This window comes from Archocentrus centrarchus, unplaced genomic scaffold, assembly GCF_007364275.1.
Source record: "Archocentrus centrarchus isolate MPI-CPG fArcCen1 unplaced genomic scaffold, fArcCen1 scaffold_26_ctg1, whole genome shotgun sequence".
Taxonomy (NCBI): Eukaryota; Metazoa; Chordata; class Actinopteri; order Cichliformes; family Cichlidae; genus Archocentrus; species Archocentrus centrarchus.
The window spans coordinates 7142274-7161696 of record NW_022060256.1 but is presented as its reverse complement, the minus strand read 5'-3'; the positions used below and the strand labels follow the sequence as shown (position 1 = coordinate 7161696).

General features: G+C 42.8%; 2 protein-coding genes across 3 annotated transcripts; both read right to left on the bottom strand.

Moving 5' to 3' along the window:
- Positions 1 to 567: 567 nt before the first annotated feature.
- On the bottom strand, positions 568 to 6312 carry barhl1a (BarH-like homeobox 1a). Its single transcript, XM_030723401.1, has 3 exons — positions 5940 to 6312; positions 2789 to 2990; positions 568 to 1184 (listed from the first exon to the last, which is right to left on the bottom strand). The coding sequence occupies exons 1-3, from the start codon at positions 6310 to 6312 to the stop codon at positions 986 to 988; spliced, it is 774 nt and encodes a 257-aa protein (XP_030579261.1). The 3' UTR covers positions 568 to 985.
- A 4606-nt stretch (positions 6313 to 10918) lies between these two features.
- Positions 10919 to 15393, bottom strand: cfap77 (cilia and flagella associated protein 77). 2 transcript variants are annotated; one of them, XM_030723622.1, is made up of 7 exons: positions 15323 to 15393; positions 14212 to 14327; positions 13474 to 13576; positions 11998 to 12223; positions 11815 to 11914; positions 11610 to 11711; positions 10919 to 11343 (listed from the first exon to the last, which is right to left on the bottom strand). In XM_030723622.1, exons 2-7 carry the CDS (start codon positions 14275 to 14277, stop codon positions 11200 to 11202), a joined length of 741 nt encoding a protein of 246 aa, XP_030579482.1. In that variant the 5' UTR covers positions 14278 to 14327; positions 15323 to 15393; the 3' UTR covers positions 10919 to 11199. The 2 variants fall into 2 exon arrangements, with proteins under 2 accessions (XP_030579482.1, XP_030579484.1); XM_030723624.1 differs by having other exon boundaries at positions 14212 to 14323; positions 15323 to 15384.
- Positions 15394 to 19423: the final 4030 nt, after the last annotated feature.

Below are 19423 nucleotides of genomic sequence, written 5' to 3'. Positions count from 1 at the left end.
ATGATGTCACAATCCAACCAACTTGGAGACAGGAAGCCCATGAACAAATTTCTTCTGAATCGTGTCTGGGTTCAGCCTTCGAGACGGTGAAGAGCTCAGAGGGGAGCCGCTACTCTTCCATATCAAAAGGAACCAATTGAGTTGGTTCAAGAATCTGACCAGGATGGACTCTTGGACCCTGCCAGGTGAGGGCAGTCCCAGGACACACTACCCTCAGTGTTCCCCCAGAAGTGCTAGAGGAGGTTGGTTGGGGAGAAGGGGTCTTTGTTTGGACTGCTACCCTGGATCTCAGTGATCCCAGTCAAAACCAGTGTGGATGTGAGTGAACATCAAGTCAAGGCCAGTGGCTTTAGTCACAGTAAGATGTGCTCATCATAAAGATCTCCACGAGACCCAAAGTCAGAGTCAGAACCACACTAACCTGAGTCTGGAAACTGTGCAGAACCATCAGTTTCATTTTGAATCAAAGAAATCAGAACAAGAAACATTCAAATCTTTATTTTCTTTATTGAAAATGTAAAAACCTGAACTAGAGCTAGAGAAATGTACAGAGACAAGTTTGTGAGTCAGATCCACTCTGAGGGTCAGTATCCAGCCGGTCACACAGATGACCTCCCAGCTGTCACATATTCACTCACTGAGTCCACTGCTGTGATCTTCATGGATGGAGCAAAGTTCTACTTGATTTTGGTGTCTGGTCCACCTTGTGGTCTCAGACTGCAGCTTTGGATCCTCTTCAGAAAACTGAGCCTGGACTCATTCGTTTGGCCAGACGTAAACTGGAGGCTGCTGTTGTGTTTTCTGAAGTTCTTCCAGAACCTGGATTCAGTTTCTCCTCCTGAGATCCAGGATCTCCAAAGCAATCAGAGATTAGTGAAACCAAAGCAGAGAAACCTTCAGTCTGATAACCGCCTCTGTCCTGCTGATGAAGGAGCTCCACGTCGCCCCCATTCTCCCAGTGCACTGCAGTCAAAGGGGGAGTGGCTCAGTGTGGGTGTGGGTGAGGATGTGGGGGTAGCAGAGGTGGGGCAGAGTGGTGATGGTAGTGGTGGGTGTGGCCTCGGTACAGATAGAGGTCCATTGTGGGCGGAGCAGGAGGGTACAGGTAGTGCGTGGGCAGGAACATCCTGCCGGCCTCAGCCAGCAGCTCCAAGCCAGCAGCAGACTGACGCTTCCACTTGGTCCTGTCGGAAACACAAACCACACGTTACTGAGTTGGAGCACGTTTTCACTTTCACTGTTCAGATATTTTTAAACACCTGACACCAAACTGCTGTCACATGACTGCACAGAGATAGGACCGCCTCCTGGCTTTCCAGTGTGCCCTGCAGAAGTTTGAATGAATACATTTTTATTTATTTTCCAAAAGGTTTGGATGACTTTGCACTTTGCTCGTGTTTGTTAAGTAGCATCTCATCTTCCTCCATGTTTTATTGGCGTGATCTCTGGTAATTAATGAGTTCTTTTCTGTTGATACTGACAAATGGCATCTAGGTGCAGGCTGTAGTATAACATTATAAACAGTATATAAAGATGTGTCTTCTAGGTCTGAAGAGTAAAGCAAGTGCTGATGCTCCTTATACATGCATTCCTTCTGATGTCCAGCAGGGGGCGACCCCTGTCTGATTGGATAGACGTCTATGAGAAAATGAGCGTGCTGCTCACTTCATCTGAGCTCATTAAACTCCTTCCTGATGAGTTTATGGTCTCAGTTGCTGCTTTCAGGTCTGGTGATGTTTATTTTGAACATTACGGTCCCATTAGAGTCACAAAAGCCGCTTTTCCATTAGTATCGACTCAGCTCGACTCAGCTGGGGTTTGAAGGTGTTTCCATTAGTACCTGGTACAGGTACTTTTTTAGTACTCACTCAGCTGGGGTTCCAAGCAATCCGAGGTGATGCGAAAATGTGATGTGGAAGAACAGCACGCCACTGACTGGCCAGGGAGCGTCGTCACTAACAGAGTCAGCCATGCCATTTTTAAAACCCAGCAGCAAGAAAATGGAGGCATGCAAAGCATTGGTTTAAGGCCCAGACCAACAGTTTGCAGAGGTAGTTTTGCAACAAGAGAGCCATCAGAAATGTGCAGACAGCTTACATGTTATAACCCTATACTGCCTCTAATAGCCCTGAACAGCTGGTTAACACCAAGCTCTGAGGCGGCTGATCAAAGGAACTTTGAATTACCATAATTCTGCAACCATTTGTCCTATTGGAAAAATTCAAATGGTTTCTGAAAGCTGAGAAACTGCACTTCATAACCAACATAGGGTTATTACAGTAAGCTGGAATTATGCGAATGGCAGCAATTTTGAAGTACACTGAGTTGATTATGACATGTTTGGCGGTATAGGTCATTTAATAATGATAACCTTCATCCATTAAGTTGCTTCTGTCCTAAAATAATAATAATAATAAAATAAAAATAAATCCTGAAAACAAACCGATGAGCAGCTCTGTGATGACATTCAGTTCTCTGACCAATCACAGCACGGTGGTCTAAATAATAAAAAAAAATCCTCTTCTTCGGCGCTAAAAGCTCCAAATTTGTTTCTCCATTAATTATTGATCATAATTACAGTGCACGCTGCTGAATTATTGATCGCACTGTTTATTATTTATCAGGAAAAATGTGTCTGCAGGCAGAAACCAAAATAACGACCAATGAAGGAGAAACAGCCCGAAATCACGTGTCCGGGTTCATGTTCTGGTGCCAGGTGTGTGTTTACCTGCTGTTCTGGTGCCAGGTGTGTGTTTACCTGCGGTTCTGGTGCCAGGTGTGTGTTTACCTGCGGTTTTGGTACCAGGTCTTGACCTGCGTGTCGCTGAGCTGCAGCGAGGCCGCCAGCTCCATGCGGTCCTGGACGCTCAGGTATTTCTGCTTCTGGAAGCTTCTCTCGAGCCGCGACAGCTGCTGGTCGCTGAAAGCCGTCCGAGCCTTTCGGGGCTTTTTCAGACGCGCCGCCACCGCGTCACAGCCGCCGCTCTGCACTGAGGTATTAATGACATCACATCAGGCCTGTAAGGTGATTGGTCAGCGAGAGAAAAACTTTGTGCAGGTGCACCAAAAATCGCCGTTTAACCTCCTGAAGTTCTTTTGACTTTCTCACAGTTTTATAATTTTTTTGTTTGGTTTTGCTTTGGTTTTTTATTAGAGAGAGAAAAACGTAAACAAAAGTGATTCAATTCATTTAATTACAGCATTTATTGGCCTGACCCGGGGCCTCAGGCCCCCCCCAGCCCCCCGACCACGTCCGCAGTTCCGTGTCTTTAATTTAATTGATTCTTAATTTGTTTTAAATTGATTTAGAAAGTGCAGTTGAGTATCAGACATGTTCCTTTGCAGAATAAATCAGAACCTGAAATTCCTCTTATTCTTTATGAACCTTTATTTTCTGTTGTGCCCATTAAACTATTTTAAATAATATTTTATGTCTCTGTCGCTTTTTGGCTGTAAAATATAAAATGCCTTTAATTTGTTGTTCTGAATTTCGTCGTTTAATTTCCCCGCACAGCTCCAACCTGCACTTGTCTGTAAAATAAAACTGCCGTGAGAGGTCTTTGATGCGGCGCTTCATTAACAAAGATGAACTGAATATGGTCAGAGTAGCATTTTTGTTTGCATTTAGTTAGACAGCAGTAAAAAAATATATATATCATTTTCTAGTTTTGAATGACATGAAAATTGTTTCGGTTAAAGTCGAAAGCGAAGCTGTAAATCTGTGAAACATTAACAACACTTAATAAGTTTGCTTTACTCAAACATCATAAAAACGTGTTCATGTAAATATAGAGAAATAAAAGCATTTAACTGACTTTAGGTTTGAAAGCTCAGAGAGACGCAGCATTAGTTTATGTTGTATTCATGCCCCGCGCACACGCACATGCACACGCACAGGTGCAACAGCGGAACAACAACCCTGAAACTGCACAGGAATAACACAAAAAGGGTTATGCCTAAGTTTTTAACGATGCCACTCATTAAACTATTATCAAAACTATATTAACCATCTCGGGAGGCTTTGCACAGCCCAGGCAGAAATGTTGCTTACTTAGAAAAAACAGTAAGATAGATAGATAGATAGATAGATAGATGAGGATCTGCCTGGAGTTAAGCTGAAGTTTATAGTTCTTGCTGACAGAGGGAAAAAAGAGCTGTGAAAGCAAATAAAAAATAAGTGAAGAAAGTTGAATTCACTGATTTACGTTAAACCGCTGCGGTGGACTCCGGTGTGATCGGTGCTGTGTTTCTGCGCGGTGTGTGGCTCACACGAATCTGGTTTTTAGAAAAGGAAAACCGAGTTTGTTTAATATAAATTTGCCCAAACTAAGCTGGTATAACGTGCGTTTAACTGTAATAAATTATGAAGAGTGCTTTTACTTTGAAAACTGTCTTAATTACATGTTTAAGCCGTACAGGTACTTGAGCACAAGTGCTCTTAATTTTTTTAAAATGTGAAGTTATTTGAGTAATGAGTAAAGTTAATCAGCCCTGTCTCTGAGTTTAAAGGTTTGGGTTAAGATCGTGCAGAGCTCGTTTTAAGTTCATATGACCGATCTTCTCTGATTCCTCTACTTCTCAGTTTAAGTCAACAAAAGCAAGTTAGTATAACTTCACCCCCTCGCTCTGTTATTTAGTAAAGCTACCTCATCAGTTTTCACATTAGACTCAGTGCCTGAATCATATGAACCTTATTCATATGAAGCCATGCAGAGTTTTACCTTCATACTAAAACTTTTTTTTTGGGCCCATCATAACTTTATGAGTCCAGCAGATCTCCACATAAAACTTTCAGGGCTGAAAAACTCATTTAAGCTCTTTAAAAACTGCATTTCACGCACACAGGGAGTCACAGTCTGATGGATCTGTCACAGTTTCACGTCTGTGACACGGAGGCGCAGAAACAATCCGTGGATGGTCGAGCTGTTTCACTGGTGCATTCTGGGTACACTTTTGGGGTTACAAAACGGAGAAGTTCACATTTATGGACTCGCTGGCCCGTCACTGAGGGCCGTCCTTACATTTCATCCAATATCTGTTTTAATATTTCAACCAAAGGCCGCACGTGCCGGACCTTTAAGGCCACCTGAGATCAGAAAATAATCATAAAAATAAAACCAATGTTTCCAGCTGAGCCCGCGCCTGCGTGTTTGCTCCGTTTTTCCTAATAATGTTTTATTTTCTTTATTTCTTTGTGTTTTCAGTGATTAACAGAAAATCTGTGAATTTTCTACTTAAGAGTTGATTATCATAAATACCCTGATCCACTGATTAATGATTACAGGTCCGAAAAACAGTGATTAAAGGCTCTTTTTAAAAAAAAAAAAGTTTAATCTTTCTGCTGTCAAACACCTCAAAGCTGTTCAGATTATTAACTGCTGTTTAGAATAAAGGCACAAAAAATCAGATTCAGAGACTGCAGATTTATTTTTCCTTTTAAAATGAATCAAAGTTTGAACAATCAGAAGCAAAAAAAATGAGTTTCACCGTCTGCTTCGTTTCTCTAAATCCTCATTAAAACATAAACTAAGATTTCATTTTGTAGCTTAATTAATGACATTTACATTAATAATTAATGAGAAACTTTCTGCTCTTCTTTAATAGAAACATCAAAGGCAGCAGAAGAAATCAGAAAAAAATGGTTTTCTATTTTGTATTTTAGATTCAGATTCAGAACAAAGAAGAACAAAGAGCTGCTGAGACAAACTGAAGCCGATAAACTCGGTTTTTACTCTTTTTATTTCAGTAATGTAAAAATCTGCGTTCGTTCCTGCTGAAGGAAATAAAGAAGTTTCCTTCAGGCTTCAAACAGCTGTTCGCTGCTTCTGATAAAAACAAAAACTTTTTAATGATAGAAACTCAAAATAAAATCAATGTCTTTCCATCTGATTATATTATATTTTATTTCAGATTTGTGGAAATTTTAAACGGTGTTTTACCTCTGCTTTCGCTGCTCAGACTTTTATCCTGGAAATCTTCATCCGGTCCGGACTGGAAGGGCTCGGCTTCCAGCTCGGGCTGACACGGCTCAGAGTAGACCTGTCCCGGGTGAGAGCACGGCGGACAGTCCGCTAAGATGTCCCGGATCAGGAAGGAGGAGCTGGCGGAGCGGTGCTGGAGCGGACCGGGCAAAGGCGGAGACACCAGCCGGGGAACGGGATCCCTCCACGGGGACGGAGGCGCCGAGCAGCCGCTGCTGCTTCCCGGGCTGAGCTCCGGAGGGTCTGCCCGGGAAAGGAGCGCGCCGGGCGGTCTGAGCGAAAGCAGCGAATCGATCCGGAACCCAAAGCAGCCGGAGGCGGAGACCTCCATCTCCGTCCGGACTCAGGTGAGTCTGTTCAGACAGGTGCTGAGTAGACGCCGCAGACGTCCCACAGCCCGAAACGCATTAATTTGACTCTGACGCAGTTTTCGTATTAAAATGAATAAATAAATAGAAACTACAGGTTTAAAATAAAACTGAGCAGAGAGCAGGGTATTGATCCGAAGGAAGCTGAACGGATCGATCAGCAGCTGATTTCAGCATCAGACTGTGTTAAACACTCCTCCTCCTGTTCCTCCTCCTCCTCCTCCTCCTCTTTTTACTTCCCAGCTGCATAAAAATAAACGTCCTGAAGAAGAAGAGGAAGAAGGCATCGATACAAAATCAATGCAACATGAAAAAATTTAAATACTGACCTGCAGTCAGGAAGTACCTACAGCAACTTTCAACTTTATTTCTGCAGGTTCAGGTTAAAAATTTTTAAAAAGACTTTATTGTTCTCTGAGAGGAGATTTCCAAACTGATGTCAAAGGGATTAAAATGAGAGGATGAGCAGGATCTACAGCACCACATCAACCATCAGAGTTTAAAACCTTCACACTCATGTAAGCACAGCTCAGGCTACTGGATGTTACTGTCACTCTGACAGGATGTGAACTCTGATGGGAAATCTTGTTTTTTAAAGCTCGTTTAAAAAATCCACAAGAACTTGTTACGAGTCTGGATGTGAACTAACTTACGAACAGGTATTTAATGAGGAACACCTGTTCATTAATGCATATAGATGTTTTTATTTGAGGCAAATGAAGTTTAAGCTGATCATCAGACTGGAGAAAAAAGTCCTTGAACTGAAGTTCCACATGCTTCTGCAGCCTGCATTCTTTCTAACATCCAGCAGGGGGCGACTCCTCTGGCCTGATCTGTGAGAAAAACGAGCTTCCAGCTCAGGGAACTCTTTGCTGATGAATTTCTGGTCTCAGTCGCTGCCTTCAGGGCTGACTGAATAAAACATGAAGTTCAGTTTGGATATCATGGTCCCATTAGTGTCACAGAGGAGCAGGGAGCACATCACCTTTCAACATGTGGTTCCTGTGGCTGGGACGGGGACATCACCGCCATTCACTCAGACAGAAACATCACTCACACAGAGATGCAGCATAAGAACTGGCACAAAGGTTTGTAGCTAAAAGTAGTCCGTGTACGAGTGACTGATCAGAATCTTGCCAGTTTAAAATGTTTGAAACAGCAGCTGGTGTGAGCAGTGGCGGATCTAGGATTTTTCTGAGTAAGGGGCCATCAAGGGGCCACAGTATTCATAGAGGGGCCAAGTATTTGTGGTAGATATACGGACCAATAAAAATTAAAGCCATTACATTACAGTTATGGTAAATCTTATCACCGTGAGGTGTAAGAATTCAGTGAACTTATGTGCCATTTCACTAAATAACAATATCACACATTTCATACATTACAGCATTAACTGTTGTTGCTCTCTCTAAATGATTTCTGACCTGATGAAAAGGGGCTGGAGGTGCCCTGCTCTTGACCAGCCTCTGGTCTGCTGTGTCCTGCTGCTCTCTCCCTCCTCTCACCCTGCTCATCTTCAGCTGGCAGACTCACTCTTTTGCTCAAAAACTGCTGAATTCCCACCTGAGACTGACCCTTTCTTTTCATATTCTTCTCTATCACTGCCAAACATTATAGTTAATGTTAACACACAAGTGCAAATTACAAAGAAGTACATGAATTAGTGAAATGCTAACATTCATGTCCAAACACAAGTAGGGCCTCAGTTAACATTACTCTTAACTAACTTTGCTTCTTAATTTAATATTTGTCAGACTTACGCTATGTGACAGCTGTGAGTAAAAAGGGATTTATGACTTATCATTACCAACAAACTCCTCAAAATGTAGACTGGCATCAGTTGTGGATTAAAAAAAACTTTCTCTGCAAGATCGTTCAAATCTTTTTCTTCTGTAAGCTTTATTGACGCTGAGCATTACTATTTGGCTCATTAATGCTACTGGTGTTTCGGCATGGAATTGCATCCACCTATAATTTGATCCTCGCTCTCTGACAAAGTGACAGGACAGGGGCACTTCAGGGGGCCAATCAGATTTCAGATGGGGCCAATGCCCCTGTGGCCCCGCCCCTAGAACCGCCAATGGGTGTGATGCAGACTAGCTTTCTGCAAAACTTTCACTTTTCTTCCAACTGAAGCTTTCACTGAAACATTCAGACAGCCTCAAAGCGGTGGCTTTAAAAGGCCACCACAACTGACAGACCAGATTTAACCTGCAAAAACCGTCCATTCACAGCTGCTGCTCAGGGTAATGATAATCGTCCACCCTTAATGACCATGCTGTGATGCAGATATTCAATAAATGCTTACTATTGGACTGATCCAATCCAATACTTGGAGCGTGATCTCATCATGAAGGTTCTGCAGAAATTGTGTGATGTTATCAGGACAGGTTATCATGTATTCAATCTGTGCCGTGATGGATCACAGCACAGACAAACGCTGGTTCAGCCTGGTACTAAGAAAGTGCAGGTAATAAAGTGGCTGCCTAAATGTGAATGGAATTCAGAATAACTGTGTAGGTTCTCAGTCATCCGTGTCATGGTAGTCTTGAGTGCCTGAAAAGAAGGCAGCTGGACTTCATTAGGTATGTTTTGCTTCTTTAGTTTCCCCCAAAGACAAACCATTCAAACACAAGCTAAGCAACTAAGAGAAAAGCGCTCGGACTTTTACAGAGAAACCAAATAACCACTCCACAGATGCATGACACAATACAGGAGAGCCACCTCAGCAGGACCAGAGCGTACACCTGCACCTGAAGGCGGAAGGACACTCTTTGAGGATGCTCACAGATGGTTTGGTATGTCCACTGTGAACAACCGTCACTGAACAGAGATGCTGGCTTACAACACCAGCTGTCAGCCACCTACAACCCCCCCCCATCTCCCTTCCTAGGTGCTTCAGCCCACTCAGGTGACCTCGACAGCTCACAGGATGGTGGGGTGGGGCAATGTCTGATAGAGGATTTACACCTTGGCCTTGATGATGGTATTGACCCACGCATTTTTTTCACACCTTGGCTCAAGGGGACAATCCCGATGAGGGGTTTATTACCTGGGACTCTCCACCAGTTGTTGTAGAACTGAAGAAGCCTCTCGGACGAGTGGTGAATCAGTTTCACAAACCTAAAGAAGTCCTACAGATTCAGAATGAGGGTTTCTTAGTCCTGGTTTCACTTCAGCTCTGTGTAACACCTCCAGGGTTGAACCTCAGCAGCTGCTTTAAAAACAGCTCCGTTTATTGAAGTTAACTAGTAACAGAATAGTATCAGAATAGTATTCTATCATCAGACCCTTGTGATTCTGCATTTCTATCATTAGTGTTTGGAGCAGGTACCTTTTTCATGAATCGGACAATCACAAACCCTGTAGTTAATAGTTCAATTAGAATTTATTCACAATTTAGGAAATACTCCAAAATATGAGCCTTTCTAATACAATAGCATCAAATGTCTTTTTTCCTCCATCGATGCAAGACACCACTTTTAATATCTGGCTCCAAAAAGGCCTTAGGTATTTTAAGGATCTTTTTTTCAGAGATAAGTTTGCCTCTTTTGCACAGCTGTCTTCTAAATTTAATCTTCCCACTTCTCATTTTTTTAGGTACCTACAAGTCAGGCATTATGTTGCAGGTTCCATCCCAGGGTTCCCAGATAGACCAGATAACAGTATAATTGACGAACTGATATCATCTAACCCAGGGGTGGGCAAATCCAGGCCTCAAGGGCCGGTGTCCTGCAGGTTTTAGATGTGTCCCTGATCCAACACACCTGACTCACACATAGAAGTCATTAACAGGGCTCTGGAGAACTTGACTGCATACTGAGGAGGTAATTCAGCCATTTGATTTAGGTGTGTTGGATCAGGGACACATCTAAAACCTGCAGGACACCGGCCCTCGAGGCCTGGATTTGCCCACCCCTGATCTAACCCAACTAAGAAAGAACCAATTTCTGCCATTTTGAGAATGATTTCCCATTTACTTTTCCCTCACATCCCTGCAGTAAAACTATCTTGGGAACAAGATTTACAAATCACTATCAGTGAGACAATTTGGGCCAAAATTTTAAAGAGAATCCACTCCTCTTCCATATGTGCAAGGCACTCCCTTATTCACCGGAAGGTTCACCGGGTGCACCTTCACAAATCCAGATTGGCTGAGATGTATCCAGGAGAAGCTCCAACCTGTGATGAATGTAAATGTGAGGAAGCCACTCTGATTCACACGTTCTGACTTTGTCCTAAAATACAAGACTTTTGGGGAGGTGTTTGTGAAGCCCTTTCTACAGTTTTTACAGTTAAAATGACCTCAGATCCAACTATGTTGCTGTTTGGGGTTGTCCCTGAGGGGTTGGGATTACCTGTTGGGGGGACACAAAGTGATTGCCTTTTCAACTTTGCTGGCGCACTGCCTGATCCTTCTGCAGTGGAGGGACACTGCCCCACCCACAGTAACACACTGGATTAGGATGTATTATCCAATTTAAAACTGGAGAAAATTAGATGTGTGGCTCGGAAAACAAATTTTACCAGACCTGGAAATCTTTCCTTCTTTTCTTTAATCAAGCCTCAAAGCAGGTTCAGGAATAGAGGGTTTTTAGAGACACTGGTCGATCAGGTATACAGCAGCATATACTGCTTTGCGTTTTTTGCACAATACTTAAATGACAGTGAGGACTGGGTTTGTTTATTATTATGGGGTGGGTTTTTCTTTCTTTTTTTTATTATTATTATTAACTATTATTACTATATTTTTTCTTACTTTTCTCATGTGTAATTTCTGTACATTTGTATTTTTGTAATGCAAACTTTCAATAAAAATATTAAACACACTAAAATATCCTCAGAGTGGTTCAGTCCATTTTCTGCTCAGGCTCTTCACGACAGTCCGTCCCCAGAACTGAATGCTGAGTCCTGGATTGAGAATCTGAGTGACGACCCCTGAACGCCCTCAGACGAGCCTCCTGGTCCCTGAAAGTGTCGAGAGCCGGACCCACCTGCAGACAGAGCGGAGCAGAGAGCATGAGTTTGTTCAGGTGGCAGTTCAGACAGAAAACTCTGGTCCAGTCTGTGTTACTGTAAAGACACCAACTTCACATGGTGAAGCAACAACAAACAAAAGCTGAAATTAAGCAAGAAATTAATTAATATTAATGTGTTTGTCAGAATATTATCCAAAAACTACCAGGCTGATCTTCCCAAAGCTTGCTGAACAAGTTTGGCATTGTGCAGGTATACGAGTATATATACAGGTGTGTGTTACCTGTGCGAAATGGGCTGGTTTAGGTCGTCTTTCTATAACTGGCAGAGATTTGCTCCTCCTCAGGAGGCTGGTCCTGGTTTCTGTAATACTACCTGGTTTAATCTGCACACAAAAATTCACAATATGAAGACAACACACACACACATGCACTCACACTCACACTCAATGAGCAGGCTGTGGATGTTTGAGCTTCTCCCTCTCTTACCTTGTGTTTGCAGTTGCCAGTTTGATTCTTGCTCAGCTGATCATCCAGCCAGCGCTGAGCATACTGATGAGACAGGAGGCCTGAGATTGGAGACGACGGCCTGATGGAGACATCGATCGATCGTTCACTAATTGGTCGTTAGTATCAATCAGACATCACTTCATCATTATGGGTTTTTCTCACCTGTTTCTGACTCCAAAAGTGATGTCAGGCACCTGATCTGGGTGTTGCGGAAACCTGCTGCCCCGTTGTTTGGAGGTGGCGCACTGTGCCCTCTGAGCCCGGTACTGACTCAGCTCTTTGGGCTTCACCATCCCGGACTTCACTGCCTCCCGGTTCAGAGACACGAAGTCTGGAACTTGAACAGCAGATTCTTCCTGCTGGGGCTGAACGTTCCAGCTGGACAGAGCTGACACAACACATGTGGATGGGTTAGTGAACGGCAATAGGAGTCAGAACCTTGGACCTGAAACTTAAGGGGGCCCTGGATATAATGAGATCAGCCTGTTTCAGTATTACTGAGCACAGAAAGAGACAAAATCCTTGTAGAAGCCATCTTTGAACCCTCTGGTTAGTTATTTTGAAACCGCTAACTGAACAAATATGGAGGGAATCATAACTTTAATGGTCACTGGGTCAGAAAAACTGCACGTAAAGAACCACAGGTCAAATCTGATTAAAACCTTTGGTGACTTCCAAAATAAAGTTTCAAAAACTTCTTTTCATACATGTTATCCTTCCACTTCACATGCACAAAGTCACATGACCTTACACTGAATTAACATGTCCATCAATGTCCTGCCAGCAGAGCGCTGGATAAACACCATGCTACTTTAAATTATGGATACAGTAAACCAATAACAGTTACTATGGTAACAGTGAGGCGTAACGAGAAGCCACACCCCTCTCTGCCATCTCTGTATTTTTACATGATTCACGGTTCAAAATAATGCTTCATTATCTCATACTGGCCTCTCGGTTCATCCTCCATCTGAAACAAGCTCCCTCACACTCTAAAAAAAAACACTTTCTTCTGACCGGCCACCTTCTGGAAGCCTACAATGGGGCAGAACCAGGAGTTTGTGAGCCGTACTGCCTGTATTTAAGAGGCATGCTGTGAAAATGAAATTTTAAAAAAAGAAACGTGTGATGAGCTGATGTCAGGAATTACATTTACCTCATCATTTTAAACTTTGGCCACATTTGATACAAACATCGAAGTCTGAGACCATCAGAAAAGAAGGAAAAAGGTGCAGCAGAGGCAAACTGCTTTCACCAAACGATCCACAGAAAATAATTAGTGACTATACTTAATTTGTGTGTATGTGTGTGTCACTGATTGACACATGAGAGGAGTCTTATATTGTGTGTGTGTGTGTTGGCTGAAAAGCACGTGTTTGAGTGACAGCAGTGATTGCTGCCTGAAGGCATGTTAACTTTATCCAAACACACTGTGACAGCTGATTGCCTCAGTGCACACACACACACACACACACACACACACACAGTGATAATATAAAAAAAATGTTAGTATCATGATGTGAAAATAAAGCTCAGACCCCACCCCGCCACACTAACAGTTAGCCTGTTATTGTGCTAATGCTCAGCACATTAGTGTTACAATGACTGTTTTGTGTCGGTGGAGTGGGTGGGGCTTACCCTCGGCCACGCCTCCATCTCTGAGCGAGTTGCTGCTGACTCCAAAAGTGAAGCCCAGATCAGGAATGGCGAGTCCTCTGGACCGGGAGCGCCCAAGAGGTGCCTGCACAGAGAAGGGTTGATGACATCATTTTCACCAGCGGCACCATTATCTTAGTCATCATCTTCATCACCATCAGCTTCCTCATCATGTACTTTAATGCATGTCTGTACTGTACCAGCTTTGATTTTCAAACTGGATGTGACCATATTTGGATAAGCGAGCGGAGCTAAAGTAGAGGAGTCGCCCTCTGCTGGTTGTCAGAAAGAATGCAGGTTTGAGCTGCCTTAGTGTTGGAGGCTACGGCTATCTTTTCTATACAATCTGTGGTTTCCTGCAGTCAAAGTTCACATCAAACTGAATGAGTTCATTTTTCATTTACTTTATACAAACATTTTTCTATCTTTGAAGATATTTTTCATCCAATAAACATGGGGACGGTAACTCCATATACATCACACACAAAAAACATTTAATAAAAAATGTACTTCATGACGTATTTTATAACCAGTGAAACCAAAGATCAGATTTCTTTTTAATCCTGGAGTCTGCCATAACTGACTGCGGCGTCATCCCTGCTGAGGCGGCGATCAGCGACTGCTCCATTATACTCACAGGCTGAGCTGTCAGGGAGGCGCACGACCAAAGCTGAAAGATAAAACTACAAGATCAGCCAATCACTGACAGGTCCTGTTTACCTTGATGAGCAGTGGGTCGTTCAGCATTGAGCGTCTGACCACGCCCACCCTCGGAGACGATGACATGCTTGAGGTGAGGTGAGGATGAAGGTCACAGCTTGATCTCTGAGTCCTGACTTTACAAAGACATGAAAATCCGAGTTTAGATTTCATAGACGTGAATGACTTTATTGTAATTTTCTATTGATGTTGTTTCAGCCTTTATTGTTTTTAATCCATGTGAACAAATCAGCAGATTCATCTGCAAAAATCTGAATTTTCCACATTGTGTGAGAGTGTGTTTATCAGTTAAGAATAGAGGACATCATGTTGATAATAAAAGTATTAATACTCCAGCACAGCAGGGTGCAGCACTGCATGCAGAAAAGAACCTCCAACCCTGAAGCTCCACAGCTGCAGTTCCTCTGCCGTCCAGCAGAGGCGCCACAGTGAGTCAGTCCCCTTAGACTCTTAAAACTTTACAGCAGAAATAAACATGTTTATAGCCTGATACAGAAACTGCTTTGGTCTCTGTAGCTTATTTTCCCCTTCACAACAGCTCTGTGTGTGTGTGTGTGTGTGTGTGTGTGTGTGTGGGTGGGGGTGGGGGTGGGGGTTTCTATAATTCACCTGTTTAAATAAAGTTTGCGTTATCAGGGGCGTGGCCTCTCTGACTGAAAGGCGGTTGTAGGTGCTAGCTGTCTGCTAGGCTTCACCTCAGCTAACTGGACCTCTGGACCGTGTTTGTGCTGTTGGAGCCTTTTTAATACAATTATCTGACCAATAATAATGTGGCTGCTGTGCGCTTCATTGGACTAACAGACCGCCCACGAAGGCGGAGCTCTGACGGTGAGTTCAGGGAACTTTGCCTCCTCAGAGGGAATTCCTTCAAAAATGTATTGATTAGAAGCTGATCGGGTTTTCCTAATAGGACATTTTAAGTTTTTAGATAAACTCTGAACCCTGAGGATGAACTCTGGAGGCCAATCTCAGGTTTGTTTGTTTGTTTGTTTTCTAGTTTTCATCTCAAAATGTCCGGTTATGATCTCGGAGTTTCGAGTTAATAACCGGACATTTTGACTCCCGGAGGTAAAGAAACGTCTCTCTGCCTCTTCATGTAAACAGCACTCACCTGAGTTTCCGCTCCGCGTCCTCTGGTGCTGGGCCTACGGATTACCATGGTAACGGGACGCTAGCGGACCAGTACGGAGGCTCCGCGCATCCAAAAAAGGTGGAAAAAAGCGAAGCGAAAGCGCCGCTGCTGCTGCTGTGTGTTCAGTCACCGGGAGAGACTCAGTCAGCATCAGCTGACGCTGTAATCAAGGAATGCTTTTGTGAGCCTGATGGGACTGCTCTATAATACACAGTTGAGGTCCACTGACCTGTTCATGGGGAAGGTACTCATGATTTTGTCCTTTGGTACTGACATCACTAAAGGGCTTTATATTTCTACTGCTGCTACACAGTGCAGTTTATTTTATATTCTGTGTGCTCTCAGGAGCTGCTGTGGCTTTGAGACACTTGGTTTTACGCACTCTGATGAACGAGTCACTTGTTGACATTTATACAATAAAATTACATTAAATAAATTGAGTTGTAGTATCTTTGTAGATGTGGAGCCAGTTTGATGCACATTTAGAAAACTTGATAAACTGAGTTCAGATTACGTTTCAGTTCTAACTGAGCCTTTTGAATCCAAATTATTTTATACAAAAAGTTAAGTCAACAAACTGCATCAACTGATTTATGTAAGTGTAGTTAATTTGAAGCTTTACAGAAAACAAAACAACAAGATGACGCAACTGAGTTAAGCCAACAAATCATTTTTAACAGTGCAGCAGCAGCAGCAGCAGTAGTAGTAGTAGTAATAGTAGTAGTAGTAGCAGTAGTAGTACTTTTGTTCCAGCTTCATCTCAGCAGCTGTTCAGTCTGGCTCAGTATTTAACGAGAGGCTGTTTCAGAGGTTGGTGGTTCAATGCCGGCTCCTCCGGGCTGTATACTGAAGGTTCTTTGGGAATACCTCAAACTCCCACCTGATGCTTCATCTGGGTCACAAATGATGACATCATGTAACAGCTGCCTGTTCAGACGAAGGGCGTCAGAGGAAATGGAGAGATGCTTTTTCCACATTTTAAAGGCGGCTGCATTCGAGTTCAGAGCGAGGACAGAAGCTCCAAAGAAAAAAGGACGTCTGAGTAGAAACCTGTGCTGAAACTATCAAATCAGATATGAAGAAAGGTATCTGCACCGTGTTTGAGCAGAAATGAATCCAGAGCAGAAGATGAAACCGTGAGTCTGAGCTTCATGTTTGGCTCTGTGGCTGCAGAGAGAAGGAAGAGTTCAAACTCAACCGCCTTCATCACTTTAATGCTGCAGGTGCACAGGTGATGTCATAGCTCAGGTACATTTCAGGTTTCATTTCCATCTGCAAAAGTAAGAAGTCACCAAAGCTTTTTTTGTTCTTGCGGTTTTGTGGCTTCATTACCCCAAAGAGGAGAGAAAATCTCCAGCAGGTGGATCCATGTTTGATTTTCAGGTTTTTAAGCCCTCCGGTCATCCTCGCGCCCTTTTCTTCTACATTTACAAACTTAATAAAATTCTGCACAAAGTTCAATGTTTACGTCCGAAATAGAGAAACGGTGATGAAATCAAAGCTCTGACAGATCCAAACTTGATCCAAACTTGGAAATCAAAAACTGAAGCGTGAACGTTCAGGGTTTGGACTGCAGGGGGCGGCAGAGGGACGTGCTGCTTTCACAGGCGGTAGGGAACCGGAAACTTGAACAAAAAAGGAGAGGAGGAGAGGTTCACTTCGTCTCTGCAGAGAAAATTTCATGTGAGGAAGCTGACCAGAACTGAAAACAGGATGTTAAATTATGCTGGGTGATTAATCAAGCTATAAAATCTGCCTTTCAACAACAACAATAATAATATATTTATTTGTGGAGCACATTTCACATCCAACAAGCTTCAAAACAAAGAGATTTATAAAACTCATAAAATCCAGAGACTAAATGAAGGAAAATGAGATCAAACTTTTTCACAGCCATGCACTAGTTTGGTTTCACCTTATAAATTTACTCCAAAGCTGGGAATGCTGAGATGAGCCCCAAGCTGAGATGATAGCCTGAGGGTGAAGATCTGAGCAGGAGGTCCTGAAAGGCTCCTCCAGGTGAACCTGGACATCAGTGGTTGCAGAAGCTTCTCATGATCTTTATTCAGCAGTGTGTGACAGCCAGTTGTCGTTTTTCAGCACCTCCCTGCACCCCCACCTGAGCTTCATTAGTTTTCAGCTGAATTTTGCTCAAAGTGCAGAAAAATCCTCAGCTCAAAAAATTTTGATTTATGAATAATGAAGCAAAAATGGTTGCAATCACAATTATTAAACAAAATAATTGTTACTATGATTTTCATCATCCAGCAGCCTTCTTTTTTTTTAACAGTCGCTCATATTTTACATTAAAAAATGATAAGAACTTAAATCAGACTTAAGTTGGACTTCATTTTGATTTCCAGAATTGTCCCGTGGGGAATATTATCACATCGAAGCGAAAACTTTGCTCTTCAGCGAACAGTTTGTACGTTTTAGCTCCTCTGTTTTTCTGAGAATGAAGTCCAACTTTTCCTAGCACGCTTGAACACAACAGGGCGCAACACGTCAGACGGCACGTAGCGCACGCGAAACAAAGATCGTCTATTATAGAAACACACGCGACTACGTCACGCCTTAACGGAAACCAGACAGGTAAAACGTATGAATAATGACGTCACAGAGGCTGCCGTTTCAGGCACGAGCGCAGCTTAAAATGATGATAAAGAAGGAAAAAATATTATATTTATTCTATTAAAAATAAACCAAAAACAAGCATGAATGAATAAAAACAGAGCGTGTGCTGTAGTTTTATTTTTAACCACTGAATAATTTTTTATATTTCTGCTTTTGCCTGATCAGTAAAACCTCAGAAACAGGTAGTTTTATTTGTAAAGAATCACACCTGTCCATCATCCATGCTCTTCTGTTTACCAGTTTTTAGGTTTAGTAAAAACAAAATTGTTTAATATTTGTGCTTCTGAATATTTTCTTGAAAAAATCAATGTGATTTATTTTACTGATTAATCGACAAGCCGCTCTGCTGTGGGTGTGTTGTTGTAATGATGCATTTTGTGGTTTTGGCCCCTTTTAGACGTGTCGTGCCTCCAGAGTGGTGCGTTTCTGAAACGCTCTGGCCTCTGTCTCAGTACGATGCTTTTTGGAAACAGGGGCACTTGCACATGCGCGCTATGTTTGCAACCATAGTGCAAGTGCCCCCGTCAACCACAGTGGCAGCGTTGGAGGCCAAAAAGTATCGTTTCACTCCGTCCTCGTGTAAACGGGTGGCCAAAACCAGTGAGGTGCAGTCAGGGGAGGCAGGTGAGGCAGTGCCTCACCTGATATCATGACAAGTAAAATACTAACAATGTAACAAATAACTGTTCTCTAAAACTATTTTTTAAAACTGTTTTCTGAATTATTTCAGCACTTTAATGGACAAAATCGCGGATTGCCTGTTCAAACATGGAAGAAATGCGGGGAGAGGCAGTGCAGTGCACTGGCTCACCTCTGGTGGCGCTGTGTCACATATAATAAATGAAGCAGGCAGTTGTCGCATGCCCATTGCTGTCTCTCTTTATATCGCCAATATACATGTTTGATTACACATGTGCTGCACATGCTGATGTTCCACAGGGTGTCTAATATACTGAATGAATGTGTGTGACATGTTTATTCTTTGTGACCAGTCATAAATACACAGGGTGAGGCAGAAAGTACCGTGCCGCACCGATAGGGGGTGCAACAGAGTAACAGAGATATTCGTGGAGAAGGATAGGCGCATGGACTTCAACTTCTAATAAAGGCAGGATAATACATGTTTTTTATTTATTTAGATCTCCTCCCCAAAAAAAAAAAAAATAGGTAGACCTCACATTAAATATTTTCTTTTCTTGCCATCATTGTTGAACAGTATGGAGTTGATTAAAGCATAATTAATCATTAGAATAATTAAAATTGAAATACAAGCTTCTATTTTGGGTTCATATATGTGAACATCCGACTCCAGACGAGTCAGTACCTCACTGGTCACAAACCTCAGCGCACGTCACTGGCCGAAACGCATCAAGACGACACCGTGTCCACTGGAAACGTTGTCGTGTGAACGGGGCATTTGTCTCCCGGAAACTGCTCGGAGTGAGC